The sequence below is a fragment of the Tasmannia lanceolata genome, unplaced genomic scaffold, assembly GCF_043159265.1.
Source record: "Tasmannia lanceolata isolate RefF3 unplaced genomic scaffold, GAP_Taslan_0.1 ptg000015l, whole genome shotgun sequence".
In the NCBI taxonomy this organism is placed as follows: domain Eukaryota; kingdom Viridiplantae; phylum Streptophyta; class Magnoliopsida; order Canellales; family Winteraceae; genus Tasmannia; species Tasmannia lanceolata.
Window position 1 is genome coordinate 59,228,402 of NW_027518692.1, and position 20,803 is coordinate 59,249,204.

Here is a 20,803-nt window from a genome sequence, read left to right on the forward strand (position 1 = left end):
TCGGGAAACATAAGATCTGTACATTTTAGGAATTTCTTATTCTTAACATCATTCTCTAAGAAATCAGCCCCATGAGACCATCCTGTTGCACCCCTCAGTCAATGTTAGAGGGCTGGGTCCCCTCCCAAGTCAAACAAAACGGAGGCTAAACTTGGCTAAACTTTTTGAAATTGAGGTCATGAATGTGAAACCGCTATGAAAGACCACCAAGGCGAAGGTGCAACCCCCTTACTATAGGGGGTCAGAAAAGCTATAAAATCAAAACCATCCCATCATCGAACTCACCAAAAACGCTCCAAAAGACAAGAATGAAAATGGAAAAGAAAAGAGTTAGGAATCAAAACGTTTACCTCATTAATTGGTAGATCTGATTCCTAGTCTGCCCAACAAAGGGAGGGGGATAGGATCCAGAGAGCTAAACGAAAATTAAGAGACAAGAATGAGGTCTAACTTATTTATCAACCGTAAGTGTTTCCCAAGGAAGAAAAGTTGAAAATGCTATCGTGAACAACTTCTTCATGAACTCGGAGTACCACAACTTCTTCGTGAACAACCGTAAGTGTCTCCCACATGCCAAACAACAGCTACACAAAAGAGAAAGAAAGAGAAACCAACGCATAAACCTTGAGAGGAAAGAAAGGAAAGAAATTGCAAGATTTATATGGTGTAAGCCCAAATGGTCTAGTATTTTTCAAAAAGTATAGTACGGCAAGCTTACACTATAGGATGATCCAAACCTTCCATTTGATGGGCTACAATGTAAATACATTGTGCCCCAAAAAATCATTTTCATAGGATGATCCTACCCCTACGATCTATAGAGAAACCATGCTTATTATGGAAACCTCTATAGATCGGTGGGTTGGGATCATCCTATGGAAATGATTTTCAGGGCATAATGTATTTACGTTGTGGCCCATCAAATGGATGGTTTCGATCATTTTATGCTATTAGCCGTACAATATATTTCAAAATACTAGACTATAAGGGCTTACACCATATAAAACTCTTAAGATCAAAATAGAAAGACACAGCATACGGTGTGATTAAAGGAATCTAACGAAAGTTGACAGCGTGCCCGTCGGTGGGTCCACCACCGGGTGCCACGGAGGAAGCCGACATCGGAAGCTGCAACTCCGCCTTCGGCTTCTGATCGTTGTCCTTGGGAGTTGAATTGTAGTAGCACCCATAGAGAATCAACTGTGATGCACCCAAAAGTGCACCCAATCCGTTCGGAATCTGTGTTTAGTAGTGAAACAGATTAAATTGTAATTAGCATTGCCAATCAACTAATGCTGGATTTATCACTCTTTCTGAATGGAAAATGCATTGTATTGTCATGTTTCCTAGTTTTAATAGTGCATATGGGGCCTACCATGATTGATGTAAACCATTCATTTGGTAAATCTGATCTTTAGATGGTTCAATGCCCAATATATACTACGATCAAGTGTTGGTTACTGTTCGATTAAGATGCAGAATAATGGAATACAAAATCTATGTTTGTGTTCATGTTTGTATACGCGTGGAGCATGTACATATATGACTCATGTGATACACTTTTGTACCATTTTTCCTTCTTCTTATAGTCCTGTTTGGATTTCAGGAATTTTTGGAAAATTTTGGAAAGTAAAAACTTTTATCCAGTTTCATGTTTTTCCGATTGTCTGATTTCACATTAATTGAACCACCCCAATTCAAGTTCAAATTGCAGGAATCTCCAATTCATAATGATATCTATCTAAGTAAGCCACATCAATATCGTCTCCCTCTAGTTTGTGGATACAAATTCTTTTATTAGGTTTCGTTTCTCTTCGGACATAAGATAGTGTAAAACAATTTTTACACCCATTTCCACTTAAAAATGAACTTAAAATTTGTTTTATGCCCATTTTATATCAAGGCTCCATTTCTTTCGAAGTAAATGGACGTAAAACAAATTTTACACCTCCATTTTACGTCGGAATAAACGGATTTGGGAAAAAAAAATCCACAAGAAATGTTTTTCCTGCGATCCAAATAATGTCTTTTCAAAAAATTATAGTTACCAAGATGAAGAGGTCGAAGTGGATAAGGGCATAAGCTGTCCAACAAACACCATTTAGGAAATTGGCGAGGGAGAGATAAAACGGCATGTATCTCGAGCTCTTTGTCTCTATAACCATTCTCTGCAACATAAATAAATAAAAGAATTTGTCCCTAATAATTAACGTGTAATTTAATGGAAATATGAAAATAAGCTGTTCAAAAGGTTCATGAATTCATATTGCCTACATTTCTAGAAAAAAAAAACCAAAAAGATGTATTTTATTATGGTTCATAATAGAAACATGTATATTTAGCCATTAACAACTATACAACTACTTTTTGAAGTGGAACAATTATATATCTACTGGATATTCATTTTAATATAATATTGTCCTGAAAGCTTATTTGGGCGGCTTTGTCCTTTCGATTTTTCTAATAAAATCACCGTGTCCGTGTGCGAAATTCCAAGATAAAAAATTATATATATATATATATATATATATATATATATATGAGGAAAGTGTTGGTGAGCTTAAGCTCACCAAACTTAGGGTGAGCTTAAGCGCCCCAATCACATGGGTCCCACATTTTCTGTGGTGATCCAAACCATTCATTTGTAAGGCCCTATCATAGATAGGGTGTGTACCAAAAATCAGCTCCATAGGATCATCCTAACCCCTCCATTTGTGGAGGACAAAAATGGGCAGATTTGTGGACAAATAATGTCTGTCCATTTTGACCTCCACAAATGGATGGGTTAGGATGATCCTATGGAGCTGATTTTTGGTACACACCCCATCTATGTAAGGGCCTTTCAAATGAATGCTTTGGATCATCCTAACAAAGTAAGCCCCAATGTGATTGGGCGCTTAAGCTCACCATAAGTTTGGTGAGTTTAAGCTCACCAACACTCTCTCTCTCTCTCTCTCTCTCTCTCTCTCTCTCTCTCTCTCTCTCTCTCTCTCTCTCTCTCTATATATATATATATATATATATATGAGGAAACTGTTGGTGAGCTAGCATGCCCAATCACATGGGGGCCCACTTTGTTAGGATGATCCAAACCATTCATTTGCAAGGCCTTATCATAGATAGGGGGTGTACCAAAAATCAGCTCCATAGGATCATCCTAACCCCTCCATTTGTGGAGGACAAAAATGGGGCAAATTTGTGTCTGTCCATTTTTGTCCTCCACAAATGGAGGGGTTAGGATGATCCTATGGAGCTGATTTTTGGTACACCCCCTATCTATGATAAGGCCTTGCAAATGAATGGTTTGGATCACTCCCCAAAATGTGGGACCCATGTGATTGGGCAAGCTAGCTCACCATAAGTTTGGTGAGCTTAAGCTCACCAACAGTTTCCTCTATATATATATATATATATATATATATATATATATATATATATATATATGGAAAAATGTTTTCGATACGTTATCTACTCGTTCGACCTAAAATACAATGGGGACCCACATTGTTTGGGTGATGCAAATCATTCATTTGATGGGCCCTGACATAGATATGGTGTGCCCAAAAATCAGCTTCATATATAGGATCATCCCAACCCTTCGATTTGTGGAAGTTAAAATGGACGGGTATAAACCACCACAAATCTGTCCATTTTTTTTTAAAGAACTGTCCATTTCTAACTTCCACAAATCGAAGGGTTAGTATGATCCTATGGAGCTGATTTTTTGGGCACACTCTATTTATGTCATGGCCTATCACATGAATGCTTTGGATCCTCCAAACAATGTGCGCCCACTGTGTTTTGGCCGACGGAGTAGATAATGTTATCGAGTAGAAAATGTGAGCCCACTATGTTATCATATGAAGCTGATTTTTTGGGCACACCCTATCTATATGAGGGCCTATCGAATGAATGCTTTGGATCATCCAAATAATGTGGGCCCTCTATGTTTGCGAGCTCTAGCTCATATAAGCTTATGTGAGCTCTAGCTGATATAAGCTTATATGAGCTCTAGCTCACACACACTTCCACACACACACACACGAGTGCAGGTAAGGTTACCTGCACTCGAGCGCTTAAAACATGGTGGACCCACATGTTTTGGGTGATCCTAAGTAGGGCTGCAACTCGAGCCGGGTTTTACCCGACCCGCATCGACCCGACCCGAAAATAGCCTGGGTCGGGTTCAGGTTTCATGGGTTTCGGGTCGAGCCGGGTTCAGCATTCAAAAACCCGCATGAATCCCGGGTCGAGCCGGGTTTGAAGGGGCCCGACCCGACCCGACCCGAGTTACATAAGTTATAGTATGTACATTTTTTCTATTGTTAGTTAAAAGTTAAAGGGATAATTACATTTACACCCCCTCTAGTTTCTGACACATCCACTTCCACCCCTATAGTTTAAAACGTGACAAATACACCCTTGTAGTTTCAATTTGTTTAAGGTAGGCCCCCTCAGCTGAAGGTTCATCCATAGATTGAAGGGTTAGGATGATCCGAAGGAGCTGATTTTTTGGGCACACCCTATCTATGTCAGGACCCATCAAATGAACGCTTTGGATCATCCAAACAATGTGGGCCCACATTATTTGGATGATTTTTTGGTAGTGTTTGGATTCGGGTAGGGGCCCACATTATTTGGATGATCCAAAGCGTTCATTTGATGGGTCCTGACATAGATATGGTGTGCCCAAAAAATAAGCTCCGTCGGATCATCCTAACCCTTCAATCTATGGACGAACCTTCAGCTGAGGGGGCAAACCTTAAACAAATTGAAACTACAGGGGTGTATTTGTCACGTTTTAAACTATAGGGGTGGAAGTGGATGTGTCAGAAACTAGAGGGGGTGTAAATGTAATTATCCCAAAGTTAAAAGTGAAAACCCACGCACCCATTGTTACTGTATGTGAGTGTAATTTCTGCCTCTATGAGTTGAGTTGATTCAAGTGTTTGATTCAGCATTGTTTGATTGTAATTACAACATTGTTTGATTACAGCATTGTTTGATTCAAGTGTGATGTGAGTATAATTAAATCATTGTTTGATTCAAGTGTAATGTGAGTGTAATTTCTGCTTCTATGAGTTGAGTTGCCTTGCCAAACAAGAATTTTCCTTAAAAATTTGCGTCAACGTGAAAAAACCCGACCCGACCCGAACCGACCCGAGATTTATCATGGGTAGGGCCGGGTTTGGGAATCGTGGGTTTTCCGAAAAAAAACCCGACCCGAGATATTTCTCGGGTAGGGTTGGGTTCTCCAAAACCCGACCCGCCCGACCCGAGTTGCAGTCCTAATCCTAAGCATTCATCTGAAAGGCCCCATCAAGGCCCCATCATGGATGGAGTGTGTACCAAAAATAAGCTCCATTGGATCATCCTAACCCTTCCATTTGTGGTGGGGGAAAATGATCATATTTGGGAACACACTAAAATAATCCAATGAAGCTGATTTTTGTTACACACCCCATCCATGATGGGGTCTTTCAGATGAATGCTTAGGATCACCCAAAACATGTGGGCCCGAAGCAATATAAGGGACATCCGGAGCTATGATAGCAACCCTTCTCTCTCTCTCTCTCTCTCTTATATATGTGTGTGTGTAGGCCCGCGGGCGCGAAGGATTGGGGGGGCTGGAGGTGGATTTGCTAGGGACCAACACAGAAGGCATTTCTCGGACAGGCCGTTGCATAAGAGAGCAGCCTCATTGGTTGGGCGATACATTTAATTCATCCAAGGTGGCTGCTCTCGCATGCAATAGCGGTTCCGAGAAATGCCTTCTGGAAGAACAATGAGAGCTGAGTACTAACCATGACAGAGAGCGGCGAGGCGTACATGCAGGTGCCGAAGAATACACACAAGATTCCGACGACCAATGTACGTTGTTTGTGGGTATGACATAGATTAAGCACAAGAGCAACTATCAGAGCCATGAACATCAATTCTGCCACAAGAAACTTCAAAGCTCTAAGCTGAAAAAAAAAAAAGAAAAAAGATATTAGACTATTTAACTTATTTTATTAAAGTTAAAAAATAAGGTTACCCATGTAGAAAGTATTAATTAAGCATATAATTCATTCACAATAGTTGATAAGCACACAAAATTTTTTTTATCTGAAATCGATGTATTAATTGGTTAACACAAAGCCACATTGGATCCATTGCCTCCCCTTGTGGAAAGGAAAGCGAAAAATGACAGATTTTGCAATGTTTTTTAGCCCGGTATTTTATACCCCTTTTCCCTTTTTTATTTTTTTCATGGAATTTCCTAGGTCGTTTGGATACATGGATTTTATAATCCAGGATTGTAAAATCCTGTATTTTACATTCCTAAATGTAGTCAAAGTTTTAGCTTATAAAATCCTGGTTTAGCTTGTAATATCTTGGAATTTTAAAATCCTTGTATCCATTTTGTAGATTGTGGATTATTTTCAGTGTGCATAGGAAAAAAAAAAAGGGGGAATATGTGCAACCCATAACAGTAAATGGAAGAAAGTGGGGCCACCATGAAATAACAAAGTGTGAAAATGGAAAAAAAAAAGGGTGAAATGCTTAAGATTGTCCATATCAATTGGATTTTCTCAAAGCCATCCATCCATAGTGGGACCTTTGCTGATGGACAGTCCAGATCAACGGTCCCTCCACCCACATTTCGTATAGATAAATCGCCACATACTTAATTTGATCATAATTTCACTAAAATATATATAGACCTATAGATAGCGGACAATGTAGATAGTACCATCAGGGTCAATCCTAATGATCAACTTTTTGGTCCCACATGGGACCTTTATGTGATTCAGATGGTCTTTGTCCCATGCCGAACGAACATGCCTTGTATAAGATAAAAGATACAAAATCAATCGTTTAGCTTTTCCTAATGATCAACAGATCCAATCATGTACGAGTGGGACACAATTAGGTCCAAAAAGTGACCGTTAGGAAGCAACCTAACAACCACCATCTTTTAAGCAATTTTCAAATGGGAAATGTTATCAGCACGACCATATTTTGATATTTGCCAAACCCAACAGTCTTTTCTTCTTTAATTAGCTCGTGAGAGTTTTTTGGGGAATGTAATAACCTTTTAGCAGCTCTTTAAATCCTAAAAGACAAGATGTTTTGTGAAAATATCAAAATATACATATGATTGTGCCGATATCATTTCCCTTTTCAAATATATATAAATAATTAAGAAGTATATCTAATTATTGAGAAGATAATTAATTACCCTTTGTTGTTTGGTAGAGTACAAGAAGTACATGAAGAGGTAGATGGACTCTAGGACGAGGCCAATTCCATTGATGGTAACGACGAGGAGACTGTGTGGATGGACAATGGGAAGGCCATAGAAAACCCACAACATACAGTTGAGAAGCGTCGCCAGATATGGAATTGGAGAGAATTGCTCTACGGATCCTTTCTTCCATATTTTGTAGAACGTTGGCCTGCAATCAATTTTGTGAGATTTCCATTTTTTTCTTAAAAATCGCAAAACTACCCTCCATATGCCATGTGGTTTGCAGGGATTTGTTTGGTTCCGCTATCAATTAGGCAGAATACTCTTTTGAAAAACATTTTTTTTTAAATATATTCAATAGCTAAGAATAAACTTACATTAATAAAGAACTTTGCATTTATGAAATTTTAAGGGAAGTGATATCTACGCCCCTTTTGATCACCAGGGACACCCAACGTCAGTGCATCAATGGCAAAAAGGGAGATGATGTACTTTATGTCAAAAAAATCCAGTGGCTTTGATTGCAAAGTACACTGGCAAATGGGTGTCCCTGGTGATGAAAGGGGCGTAAATATCATTTCCCAATTTTAAATGCACCTGTAGTTTGTCTACAGGCCACCCCGGCCAAGGCCAACAAATGAATGGCTTGGATCATCCTATAAAGTGGGGGCCAGGGTACTTTTTGAAAAAATACTAGATTTGGCGCTCGAATAACATATAAAATCTCTTCTTCTTTTTTTAATAATGAGACTACTCACTTTAATAAATATTATTCTGATTCGCTATTGATAGCTTTTGAGAAATAATTAATTGCCAAGTAAAAAATACAAAATAAAGTGAGGAGAGTGACATTTAAAACGAGGGATTGTGAATGCCATTTCCCTATTTATAAGCCATGCATTTAATAATTATTTATAAATTTAGTGTGAATATCATTTCTCTATTTATAAAGGGCACTTAATAATTGGGATTTGCTAGCGTCCATCGCATAAGGCATTTCGAGGATGCGCTGTTGCATGTGAGAGCACACTTTTCAGAAGATTTTGTCTTCATTCATGACGTGGCTGCTCTCACATGCAACAGTCCATCCACGAAATGCCTTCTGAGACGATTGCTAGCAAATCCCTAAATAAATACATAGAAATTTATATTTATAACTTTTTAAATAAAACAAGGGAGATTGCGCCTCATTTAGTTGTTTTAAGACTGAAACCAGATAACATTAGTAGACATAAAATGACTATAAGGGGGCGTCCATGGTAAAATAAGGGGGCTCACTTATCCTTAGTTAATTGTTGGATCTCTGGAACAGCTTCCATACTTATTACGTAAACAAAATTTTCAACAAGAACGTGTAAAACAACAGGCTTACGCGGGGGAGATAAATAATCCAAAGGATATAATATTTCCTGCAAAAGAAAGTTCACCAAGTTACAAAATTGGGAAAAAAAAAACCAATTTCAGCTCATAAACAAGAGAAAAGAAAACGAGGAAAAAAGAATCAAGGAGAAATAAAAATACAACAAAATGAGGAAGAGACAAAAATAGACTGTAAATAAAATCAAATTACCGATGATGCCGACTAGATTCCGAGCTGTGTTAGAGCTGACCATATCCAAAGGAAGGAGATTTCAAAGGGAGTCAATGAGAAATAGAGAAAATGAACGTGGGAGTAGAGATTTAAAACGGGGAGAGAGTTCGAGAGCGAAATCAATGATTTACGGGAATCAGTGTTTGGAGTTTAATGTGAGGTAAGAAATTCAATTCGTGTTTATCCTTAAGAGACTCGTTTGGCGAAATGCGACTGGTCTACAGATGCTGTTATTTTGCATTGCATGCATGCAAGCCATGCAGACAGCGCCAAAGCCTGTATTTGCCCTCCAACTTCTACTTATTAACTACTAGATTTGATGTTTCTCACATTTTTAATTTCAAGGGAAATGATATCAGCACAACTATGTTTTGATATTTGCATTAACCTTCTTGTCTTTTATCATTTAAAAGACGAGCTGGGTTTGTGCATTTATTAAAACATGGTTTTGCTGATATCATTTCCTGTTTTCAAAGCAAAAGATGAGCGGCAATAGAAGTACAAATGGCCCCACTTGTTAAATGATCCAAGCCATTTATCTGTTAGGCCTTGCTATGGATATGCCATGCATCAAATTGGTGCTATATTAGTTGCGCTCCTGAGTACTTCTGTGGGAAATGATATACTCGCACCTTTTTACATTGGACAGCCCCCATCAAATGTAAAAGAGTACTCATAAATACGCTAATGGAGGCTGTCCGAAGTAGAACAAGGCGAATAATATATCACTTCCCAAAATATTTATCATTTTGAAATGTCTCACAATATAATAGGTTATTAATGGTAATACATGGAAAGTGCGTGTCTTCAACATGAAGCATTTTCATCACCAAGTCTTGATTGAGGAGTAGTGCAAAGCAAGCCTCACTTCACACAACCTTTTAACGAGTCAAAGGATCGAGACTGCCTCTTCATCATTTCCACTATATTTGGAAGATTTGCAGGCCAGGCTGAGTTGTGAATTCAGAGGCCTCCCATTATAGTTTGAACAAAAGAGGAAGGAGCCCATTATAGGCCACGAGAAATCCCACACGTAGGAGAATGGCAGGTGGGTTTGGACTTGTGAGAAAGATCCAAAGACAAGGGTTTTAGATTCTTTGATTTGTCCCAATTTTGGTAGAGGAATACGGTTTAAATAGACAAAGTTATATATAGCTGATTCTAAGAAGGGAAATTATAGCTTTTCTCATCCGAAACGTGGCTTCCCTATTTTGCTTCGCTTCCATCTTTGTGCTTCTATAAGCTAAGCTATTTTTTTTCACTTTCATCTTAGTTATCAAACTGCGGCTCACAATTATCTGGTGTTTAAGCTATATACTAAAAGCATAGAGGGCGAGCATTGGCGCAGCGGTAAGGTTGCTCCATTGTAACCTGGTGGTCACAGGTTCGAATCACAGAGACAGCCTCTCTGCAAAGAAGGGGTAAGGTTGCGTACATCTAGCCCTCTCCAGACCCCGCAATGGCGGGAGCCTCATGCCATCAAAATTGATGGCTACTCTTCTTGCTCTGAAAATCACGTGTAATCCTAACTCTGAGATCATAGACCAAGTTTCTGTGTAAGTTTATCCATGAGACCATCCCTATAAGGGTTGAAACGACTGTGGAAATGGATCATAGACCAAGTTTCTGTGTAAGTTTATCCATGAGACCATCCCTATAAGGGTTGAAACTTGAAACGACTATGGAAATGGATCATAGACCAAGTTTCTATGTAAGTTTATCCATGAGACCATCCCTATAAGGGTTGAAACAACCCTTGAGCTATGTGTAGATAAAGAAACAACCACATAATCAATCATCTCTATAATTTTAGGGATTTGCTAAGCAATTTTGAAGAAAGTCATTTTGCGGCTCACTTTTGCATAAGAGAACGTCCATACAGGCTCACTTTTTAGCATATTTCATCTTATTGATTCTAATTCATGTAAGGTGGCTGTTCTCTCATGCAAAAGTGAGCCGCGAAATGGCTTCACACAAAATTGCCCCGCAAATCTCCCTAATTAGGTCTCTGTTCACTGATATTTAAAAAGAGCCCCACTAGGAGGACAATGACTATTGGGATCAATCGTATAAGGATTAATTTTTAGGTCCACAGTGGGGCGTATATGTAATCGAGACCATTGATCTTGTTGAAGACCACAGAGGCTACCAACATGGTCTTATCCTCATGCCAAACATACATCCATCCTTAAGATAAAGGGCTACAAATATCATCACTTTAGCTTTTATTGGCACCAACCTAAAATGAGGCTTGGTGGATCGTGAGGCTAGGATCATCCGATCAAGGTAGGATCAAAAGTACTGGGCCAGAACTGAATCACTGATTGGAATCAACGGATCCAATTAGCATTTTTGAATTAAAAAAATATAGAAAAGTAATACAAATTAAGGTGGGAATGTCAATTGCTATCCGCAAAATATGGTCTCACATGGGTCAGAATTTTTAAACATAGGGACTTCACATGCTCCGAGACATACACTTATACTCAATGTAAATCCCCCGTGTATCCAGTAAGTGCAACTTGGAAACTCTATATCTGTTGTGTGGGAATCTCCACACAACCCCACTTGTCAATGGAACCGAACGGTCCAATGGATCTTTTGGATAAAAAAGATCCGAGCATTAACATACAGGATTTGGGCACAATAGTGGGTGGGATCTCATCTTGTCCATTGGATCCATATCATAAGGTCCAAAATTATTTTGGATCGTGACATGTAGCTAGCCACAAAATTAATCATTTGGAGCATCCTAGGATCCAAATGGAAAATGCCAATGTACATAAATACCCTTCATTCTCTTATTAATTTTTACGTCTATTGATGAGTGTTATTTAGGAGCTGTTTGGATACGAGGATTTTTGAATCTTGGATTTCCTCAAAATTGTAGTGGGAGAGGAGAGAAGGAGACCGTCTGACTTCACTTCTCTTTAGAATCTTGGATTTTAAGTAAGAAATCCAGGTTTTAGAAGTCTCTCTCACATCCTGAGATTTTTAAAATCTGGAAACATGTGCTCCAAAATCCCTGTATCCAAACGACGGCTGGTCTCCTTCTGTTAATTTTATAGGAATTTCACTAAACTTTGATTACTTTAAAAAGAGCCCAATGACTTGTTATACAGAACACTCAAAGGGTTAACCACATAAAGAGATAAACATAACTACGTCAAGAGATAAATATAAAAATCTTACCTACTAGGCCTAATTGATAATTTAATTAACCTACCTAATCTAGCTAGCTTTCCCATTTAACCCACTTGCCTAATCCCATTCAACCCACTTGCCTAATCTACACCAAGATAATCCAACGGTCTGTCTTAACTCCTTCTTCTCTCATCTCTCAACTATAATTTGGAGGAAATACAAGATTCTAAAATTATCGACCAAGACATGGGTGGATCTGATCCGGAGTAGATCCATTGACACCCCTAATTACACCACCATCATTTGGGTGTCGTATATACTGTCCCACTTTACAATTTACATACGCAAAATTGATATGGACACGACAATCAATTAGTTATTGACCAAAAACTGTAATATCGAACAATCCTAACCATTTAATCAAGGGATTTGCTAGAAATAAAACGGAGTATCGGTGCATGTGGATTCCAAGAATGGTAAGGACCCTTTTAGAACCACGACGAATCTATAGAGGGCCCAATAGTTTCGGTGGTTCTGATCATCTTCATGTGCAGTAATCACACACTAGCTGAGTGGGGCCCACACTAAGTATGTTGAGTAGGGACCACTTTATCCAGCCTAATGAAAAAAGGGTAACTGATATCCGCACGACTCTGTTTGGGTAATAGGACGAATCACCTCGACCTTGTTCTCTACCTTTTTATTCAACCAGCTGTCATTGTCAAAAGATATTACAATCCCAACGAGCTCTAAGCTAATATACCTTTTGTTTTGTCATTACCATGGAATTATAAAATAATAAATCTTAGAGGCTATTAATATTGGCACTACCATGTTTTTATAATGGGACGAACTCAACTTTCTTTTCTTTTTTAATTGGCTGCTGCGAGCATTTTGGGAATTATAATAATAGCATTTGACAGTTGGTAAACTAATAAAAGACAAGGCGAGTTTGTCATATTATCAAAACATGGTAGTGCCAATATCAGTTCTCATCTTAGTCATCCACTTAAATATTCGAGTCAACACCACGGTTGTAAATGAAAAGTCCAAAGAATCGCACGTTCATTAAATTGGCAGAGAGATATAGGAAATGAACAGAGGGGATTATAATATAAAATGATTTTTTCAATGCGCTGACAAATCGTAGTTAGGACTTTTCGTGTGTGGATTTTTTAAAACTCGAGAAGTTCTCAAAATATAGCCAACCCATTTTCATCTATGACTGTGAATTGATGATGGTCTGATTAACTAGTTTCATGGGAATGTTAACGTTTTAGTCGCCCTCACGTTTATTTGGATACGAAAGAGAGAAGAAGCTTCTTTGAAAGTTCAAACAGTCATACATGGCGGAGATGGGCTTCAATGCATGAACAAGTAAACGGTAGAGATACATTTATACAGAGGAAGTGGTGAATTTAATTTCTTTTTCCGGGATTAGGGCATCTGGGTTTTTTCTATCTGCCTTTTTTTTCGATTAATGGGATTTTGTATTTGCTCAGAGTGGTTTTAAAGTATAGGGTTTTTTTTTGTTTCTCCTCGGCTGCATATTTAGTTAGTTTGGGGATTTAGGTTTCGCTCAGTAAAGAGGTATATGATTTTGGGTCCGCTCGGAAGTGAGTTTTCTGATTTTGGTTTTGGGTATTTGTCTTTTATTCTCTCTGATAATGGGGTTTGGTGATTTGGGTTTTGTTAATTTGGGGTTTCACTAGAGGAGTATTTTGGTGATTTGGGTTTTGGTCAGGGGAAAGTGTTCCTTGATTTGGGGTTTGCTCGAGGAAGTTTTTTGGAAGCTTTTGAGATTTGGGTTTGATTTGGAGAGGGTTTTGGGGATTGGGTTCTTCTCAGGGTAGTTTTTGTTTTTGGTTCCTTCTCAGAAAGCTTGGCATTTAGGGTATTGGTCTTTGTATATTTTGGCTTTAAATTAGGACGAAATTGGGTGAAGATGGCAGCTTCATCCCCTACTCCTAATTCGTCTGTAATTCCTCCCCCTTTGACTACTTCCCCACCCCCATCCCCACCAGCTTCTTCAGCTCCCACACAATCACCACCAAATTCTACCATTCCCTCTTCCTCCCCACCTCCCCAATCCCCTCCCCCCTCCGTCGCTCCTCCGCCGGTGTCTCTCTCTCCCCCACCCCCTCCCCTTAGCACTTCACCCCCAACTGCCCCTCCTCCTCTTCCTTCCCCTCCACCAGTTTCATCTTCACCACCTCCAACATTAGCCCCCCCTCCATCCCCACCTTCATCTTCCCCTCCACCTCCCGCAGTTTCAGCTTCACCCCCTCCACCATTAGCATCCAATCCACCTCCCCCAGTTTTAGCTTCACCCCCTCCACCATTAGCACCCAATCCACCTCCCGCAGTTTCAGCTGCACCCAATCCACCTCCCGCGTCCACCTCCCCTCCACCTCCGACTGTTCCCTCACCAATTTCATCACCACCTCCACCAATTTCATCACCACCTCCACCGGCGGTCTTACCTTCGCCACCGCCTCGTCATCATCCCTCCCCTCCGCCTCCCAATATTTCACCCCCAACTTCTACCAAATCTCCACCACCACCGCCATTGGCAACACCTCCTGAGAATTCACCCCCACCTCCTATTCTACCAGCCCCCATTCCATCTAGTTCTCAACTATCACCTCCGCCCTCCCCAAATTCCCCCATGCAATTATCACCTCCGCCCACGCGTCCTTCTTCTTCTCCTCCTACTAATTCATCCACCGGCAGAACTCCTTCTTCTCCTTCCCCATCCTCTCCTGATACTCCGTCTGATAATGGTACTAAACCCCAAACGCCACCACCAGGAAACACAAGCTCCCCAGCACGTGGTAAGAGTGTGAACACAAATGTGGTGGTAATTAGTTCTGTGGTTGGTCTTCTAGTGTTATGTGCCTTTGGACTCGCTGTGTATTGTGTCAAGCGAAGGAGAAAAGCGGCTGGATTTCATGGTGGCCATATTATCCCTACACAGATTGATTCTTCCCAGATGTCAGGTAGTACACCAACATTCTTCTATATTTCCTCTAGCATGTTATTCTCTTATTGTACTTGCCATTTTCAATTTGAAACCAGTGTTACCACTTACCAGGGTCACCCCCAACCCCAATTGGCCCACAATCTGGATTGCACGACTCGAAACATGGTTCGCTTGTGACCCGGATCGCCATTGCATGACCCCAAACATGGTTCATTTGCAACCCGTATTGCTAAAAATGGTGACCTACAAGAGAGAAAAACATCAATGGGGGCTTTTCCCTCAAGTGCTCGGTTTACAATTTACACGCAGATATGATGCTTACTTGATTGTCATGCTCTTGAAATTTTGGCATTTCCCATATTGTTCAAACTCACCAAACTTGTCGGTTGGTTATGATATTTTATTCTTTCCTCATAAAGTTCACTTCATTTGACGTTTTTTACTAGTTTTCAATCCTGTTATACCACGTTTGTTTTGGATTTTGATAATTGATTTTGAGTCCAAATCACACACATACAGAGTACCAGAACAACCCAAATTAGTGCTCCAAATCGATCTGGGACCCCAAATCGTGAACAAACTAAGCCTACTCTCATCCATGGTTTTAAATTTCTGTTTCGGTGTCGGTTTGGGCCACCACCGAAACCAAAATATTGTGGTTTCAGCCGAAATCATATAAAAAATATGATAATGATTTCATTTTGTTTTTTGAATTTCGACCGAAATGTCTAAGATTTCGGTGTAAATTTCAGCGATTTCGGTGGAAATTTCGGCTATTTCGGTGGACATATTTAAACTTCATATAAATTTCATTTTGGCCGTGGCCGAAACCGAAATATTTCGGCCATTTCATTTTGTTTCGGCCGAAATTTAAAACCAGGCTCTCATCGTACCACATGTCAGGCTACCATCGTACCCCATACGCATTCCTGTATCGCGTACCAGAACGGACCGTGGTAACATCTTATGAAACTACAAACTGCTTCATAGCTACTTCTTAGGACCCTTCTATTTCTCAAATTAATTTTTATAGTTACAAAGTACCATGCATTTTTTACAAGAAACTTCATAATGTATATATGTACATTTTAGTCGGGTCTAACTCATTGGGCTTGCTTTCCTTCAGATTCATCCAATTCAAAGACGCCTCCCTCTTCAGCCCCTCTTGTAAGAAAAGGCTCAGGCGGTAGTGCATTCTCATATGCAATGTCAGATCATGGTGGTTTCAACTCGAGGTCATGGTTCACATATGAAGAGCTATCACAGATTACTAATGGGTTTTCAGAGGATAATCTTTTGGGTGAAGGTGGATTTGGTCGTGTGTACAAAGGATGCCTATCAGATGGAAGAGAAGTGGCTGTAAAACAGCTCAAAGTTGGTGGCGGCCAAGGTGAACGGGAGTTCAGAGCAGAGGTTGAGATTATTGGTCGCATACACCATCGCCATTTGGTTTCACTTGTTGGATACTGCATATCTGAGCATCAAAGATTGCTCGTATACGAGTATGTCCCAAACAATACGCTCTTTTATCATCTTCATGGTAAGAGACTTTTTCATCACTATTCTCTTGCATTTTCTTAGTGAACTTTAAGTTGTATTCATAAGTGAAGGTTTAACTTTTCAAACTTTTTAGTACAAATGGTAGGTTATTTAATACTTGGCGTGCATTTTGCAGGGGAAGAAAAATCAGTTATGGACTGGGCAACCCGGGTTAAGGTTGCTGCAGGTGCAGCTCGTGGAATAGCATATCTTCACGAAGACTGTAATTTTCTGTCTCTTGTATTATGATTATTAGTTAATTCTGATACATTTCACCCTTTTACATGTCTGTTACGTTTTTCTATTTATTTCTAAGTTTTTGTCTCCTTTTTTCTTGGATATATCAGGCCATCCTCGGATTATTCACAGGGATATCAAGTCATCAAACATTCTTTTAGATAACAACTTTGAAGCTCGGGTATTCCCAACATTTTGCAATCTATGCTTTGCTGAATAACCTTATCCCAACTCCATCTATCTAATTTTCTCTTTGTTAATAATTCTAGTTTGTAATTTTGAAACATTTCTGATGTAATAGGTGGCAGATTTTGGGCTTGCAAAATTAGCTCTGGATTCATTCACACATGTATCTACCCGCGTAATGGGAACCTTTGGGTAAGGAACTTTGTTAATCAGGGTATTCGCTAAAATTTTGAGCATATTTGTTACATGCGCATTTATTTGCAATAGACTGTCCCATAACGAAAAATATTAATATGTTCTGATCCTATAGAGATCTGACAAATGATATTGACATCCAGATATTTGGCTCCGGAGTATGCATCAAGTGGAAAGTTGACTGACAAGTCTGACGTTTACTCATTTGGAGTTGTGCTTTTAGAGCTCATTACTGGACGCAAGCCCGTTGATGCATCTCAACCCTTGGGTGATGAGAGTCTGGTTGAATGGGTAAGCTCTTTTTCTAAGAATGTAAACCTTTGCTCAGGCTCTTTATTGGCAGTTCAATGTCTCATTTCAGCAGATTTGGCAATAATAATAAAAAATTTTGGGCTCCGGTACAAATCTTAACTACTGAGCTCTAAATATGAAAATGAGGCAAATTTTAATTCTAATTTTAATGCTTTTACACGATAATGTCTTATTTTCATATAAAAAACTGATCAACCATGAACCTATCAACCTCACTTATTTCTTTATCTTGCTAGATACCTTTAGGCCATAGTTAGATATTATTTAGCATATCTGATTTATTTGCTAGACATACATTGTGATCTGATTTCTTTTGATTATTTAGTTGATTTCCCCTTTATTAGAAAATTATTGTTGGAACTTATTTGGATGAGTTGAAAATCTTGCTGCCTCTTGTGTTGTTTATTTCATTTTGGGGATTTATGCTATTAAATTGAATTAGAAACAGTTTCTAAGCTCCAATGTTCCCAGAAAATGATGCGAACCCTAGGTTTGCACCACCGACACCATGTAAAATTTATGATCAGTACGAAGAACATAAGGCAATAGAGAAGATAATTGATTTCGAAGAAGTGTTATATCATTTCTGTCATTAATTATCGGAGTACAGATTACTAGTCATACTTATATGGGGCTGATCAAAATGACAAAATTCTCATCACATAGCAGGATCACTTCTAACACTAAGATCAACTAAAATCTCTAAAATGTCCCTAAAATTGAACATAAAAAACGTCAACTTTCAGCCTAAAGAAAGCCATAAAGGACTCTGAAAATTTTGGGCCCTGTTTTTGTCTATATAGTCATGATGGACTTGGCCTACAGAAACCCTCCTAAACCAACTCAGTTTTAGAAAAATTACCCATGGTTGGAGTTCCCCATGTTCTAGGCTGTACTGACGGTTTGGGCCCATTGGGTGATGTCATCATGTCATCAAATTTTGGGGCCAATTTTGGTTTTTTTTACCCCTTCCATGCACGATGATCTGTTTTTGACATTTAGATATGTATTCACATAACCACATTAATCTTTGTGTTTTATGTGTGTGTTCGCATTAATCTGTCTTTAAAATTAGAAAATATCTCTATTGTTCTTTATCAAAAAAGGAAAAAGCAAGAAAATTCTTTGTTCTACTAAATGGAAAGCTCATGTATACAAAGAAGGAAATTCTGGAGCCAACAGAATGGCCAACTTAAGGTTAGGATCCGGAGAATACAACACCACTTAATGATGCTGAACTAATGCAATACAAATTCCAGAGTTCTTTAATGTAGTAAACCTGATGTTTGATTCTGTTGTCTCTCTGGTTTGAGGGTGATAGGTAGAATATTTTTGGTTGTTCTGTATCAGGGTTCTGCAATTTTTCTCCTCCTTTCTTGTGTTTTCTTCTAATGCAGATCTACTTACCATAAAAATCAGCTAGCTTTCTCCCGGTGACTAGTGCCATAATTACCTACTATATCATTAGTGGTCGAGGACATACAGTTCTCATCGGTGTCTATTAGGAAAAAAATGAGATTTTTATGTAGGTTCTTATCTTAGCATTGTAGTAAATCCTCTGATTTAAATAAGCGCCTGGCTTAGGATGAGCTTAGTGGTAGATGGTTATTAAGCTTTCAACTAGTTCTAAGAATCTCACTATGGATGAGCTTAATCAACCGCCTGCCATTTGGCTCTTACTAATCATGCATTCAACATTTATGTTTGTAACTTGTGTTGGGGTAATACTTTTACTGTTTTTCTCTATATAAAATAAATACCAAAATGCTTTAATAAAGCTACAACTTATTGCGCTAGGAAAACATATTCTACTGCCCTCTAAGGGATGGATTTTGTGAAACCTATCAACCATAGTCCTGATTAAAAGGCCCTTTTATCTTTCAGGCTAGACCATTGCTGAGCCAGGTGCTAGATAATGGAGACTTTACAGACATAACCGATCCAAGGCTCGAAAAGAACTACATTGAGAGCGAACTGTTTCTCATGATTGAGGCAGCAGCAGCATGTGTGCGGCATTCTGCTACTAAGAGACCTCGAATGTTGCAGGTAATTTCAAAGGACAATAGAGTAAAAAAATTTCTGTTCTTGTGTGAAAAATAAAATAAAATAAAATAATACATTTTGTTTTATGTTCTCAGGTAGTGAGAGCCCTGAGTGGTATAGCAGACTCCATGGATCTAAACAATGGCATCAGACCAGGTCAAAGTGAACTCTTCAATTCAGCACAACAATCTGCTGAAATTAGATTGTTTCAGAGAATGGCATTTGGTAGTCAAGATTACAGCACAGATTTCAGCCGAACCAGTTCGATATTCGAGAGAGAATTTTAACAACCCAGGTTCCGTTCGCTCTTTCAATGATGTCATGGTATTCTTTTTCTTTTTTTTTCCAATTTTTTTGTTCCTTAATTGATGGGGATGCTTTTACAGATACAGTTTTTTCTTGTTCATTCTTGATCTGTCAATAAAACTTCCTTCTCATTTTTCAAATGCCCAAAACAGTCATGCTTTGTATCTTAAATTTTCCATTCTTGTTCAAAGTTACTTCTGCTTCATTTTGTAAAACGGCATGGGGTGAAATGTCAAAGTTTCCGGTGAGGTGGTTCACATTACCTGATAAAATGATCAATCCTTTGAAATGTAAAAATGATGATGTAATTAGTGGTGGATCTTTCACTATTTCAGCTGTCAATGTATTGTTTTTCTTGATGTCAAGGTGGTTTCAACTTTATAGGATAAAATTCTAGAAAATGTAATTTCAGAATATGGCCATTTCACCATGGAGAGAATCAAAATATGTCATGTCAACGGGTTCAAACCCAGTTTACCCAACTTCAAAGGATCGGATTCTTACCTAAAGTCTTTACCATTAGGGACAAAATTCAGGGAGTGCTCTCTCTCTCTCTCTCTCTCTCTCTCTCTCTCTCTCTCTCTCTCTCATCATTCTTCTGCAACGAGCCGTGAGCAAAAATCAACCATCAAATGCCAAGCATACATAGTAAAATGGGGTGGGGATAAAAATCAAAATCAAGAAACAACATTAGAATTGTAACCGGATGCGCTCTTAGGCACTGTTCGTTTAAGATTGTGACAGCTGATTGTGAGGGCCAGACCAATTATTGCCCCCAAAATTATATGTAACTTTGAGTCCAATAATTGGTTGGGCCCTCACATTCAGCTGTCATAATCTTTAAGGAACAGGGCCTTAGGCGCTGTTCGTTTGAGATTATGACAACCGACTGTGAGCCTCCATACCAATTATTGGACTCAAAATAATGTAATTTGTGTCTAATAGTTGGTTTGGGGGTCACCGTCGGTTGTCATAATCCCAAACGAATAGGGCTTTAGTGTCTCTTTGAGTACAGGTAGATCATGTCAACTCA

General features: G+C 39.0%; 2 protein-coding genes across 3 annotated transcripts; one reads left to right on the forward strand and one right to left on the reverse strand.

Moving 5' to 3' along the window:
- Positions 1–311: 311 nt before the first annotated feature.
- LOC143846288 (bidirectional sugar transporter SWEET6b-like) lies at positions 312–8,959 on the reverse strand. 2 transcript variants are annotated; one of them, XM_077354719.1, is made up of 7 exons: positions 8,805–8,959; positions 8,607–8,643; positions 7,226–7,442; positions 5,805–5,966; positions 2,049–2,168; positions 1,040–1,239; positions 312–584 (listed from the first exon to the last, which is right to left on the reverse strand). In XM_077354719.1, exons 1-6 carry the CDS (start codon positions 8,845–8,847, stop codon positions 1,057–1,059), a joined length of 762 nt encoding a protein of 253 aa, XP_077210834.1. In that variant the 5' UTR covers positions 8,848–8,959; the 3' UTR covers positions 312–584; positions 1,040–1,056. The 2 variants fall into 2 exon arrangements, with proteins under 2 accessions (XP_077210834.1, XP_077210835.1); XM_077354720.1 differs by lacking the exon at positions 8,805–8,959 and having other exon boundaries at positions 8,513–8,625.
- Positions 8,960–13,042: 4,083 nt separating this feature from the next.
- Positions 13,043–19,910, forward strand: LOC143892732 (proline-rich receptor-like protein kinase PERK8). Its single transcript, XM_077397583.1, has 8 exons — positions 13,043–14,968; positions 16,079–16,492; positions 16,628–16,714; positions 16,839–16,909; positions 17,030–17,106; positions 17,253–17,400; positions 19,306–19,467; positions 19,560–19,910. The coding sequence occupies exons 1-8, from the start codon at positions 13,915–13,917 to the stop codon at positions 19,749–19,751; spliced, it is 2,205 nt and encodes a 734-aa protein (XP_077253698.1). The 5' UTR covers positions 13,043–13,914; the 3' UTR covers positions 19,752–19,910.
- Positions 19,911–20,803: the final 893 nt, after the last annotated feature.

Excerpts from the sequence above, each read along its gene's own strand:
- LOC143892732 (XM_077397583.1), top strand. The coding sequence starts at position 13,915 with ATGGCAGCTTCATCCCCTACTCCTAATTCGTCTGTAATTCCTCCCCCT. Across the intron at positions 16,493-16,627 it reads GCTCTTTTATCATCTTCATG|GGGAAGAAAAATCAGTTATG; the intron begins GTAAGAGACTTT and ends TGCATTTTGCAG. Across the intron at positions 16,910-17,029 it reads ATAACAACTTTGAAGCTCGG|GTGGCAGATTTTGGGCTTGC; the intron begins GTATTCCCAACA and ends CTGATGTAATAG.
- LOC143846288 (XM_077354719.1), bottom strand. The coding sequence starts at position 8,847 with ATGGTCAGCTCTAACACAGCTCGGAATCTAGTCGGCATCATCG. Across the intron at positions 7,443-8,606 it reads GGATTATTTATCTCCCCCGC|GCCAACGTTCTACAAAATAT; the intron begins GTAAGCCTGTTG and ends AATTGATTGCAG. Across the intron at positions 2,169-5,804 it reads CCTCGCCGCTCTCTGTCATG|AGAATGGTTATAGAGACAAA; the intron begins GTTAGTACTCAG and ends TTTATGTTGCAG.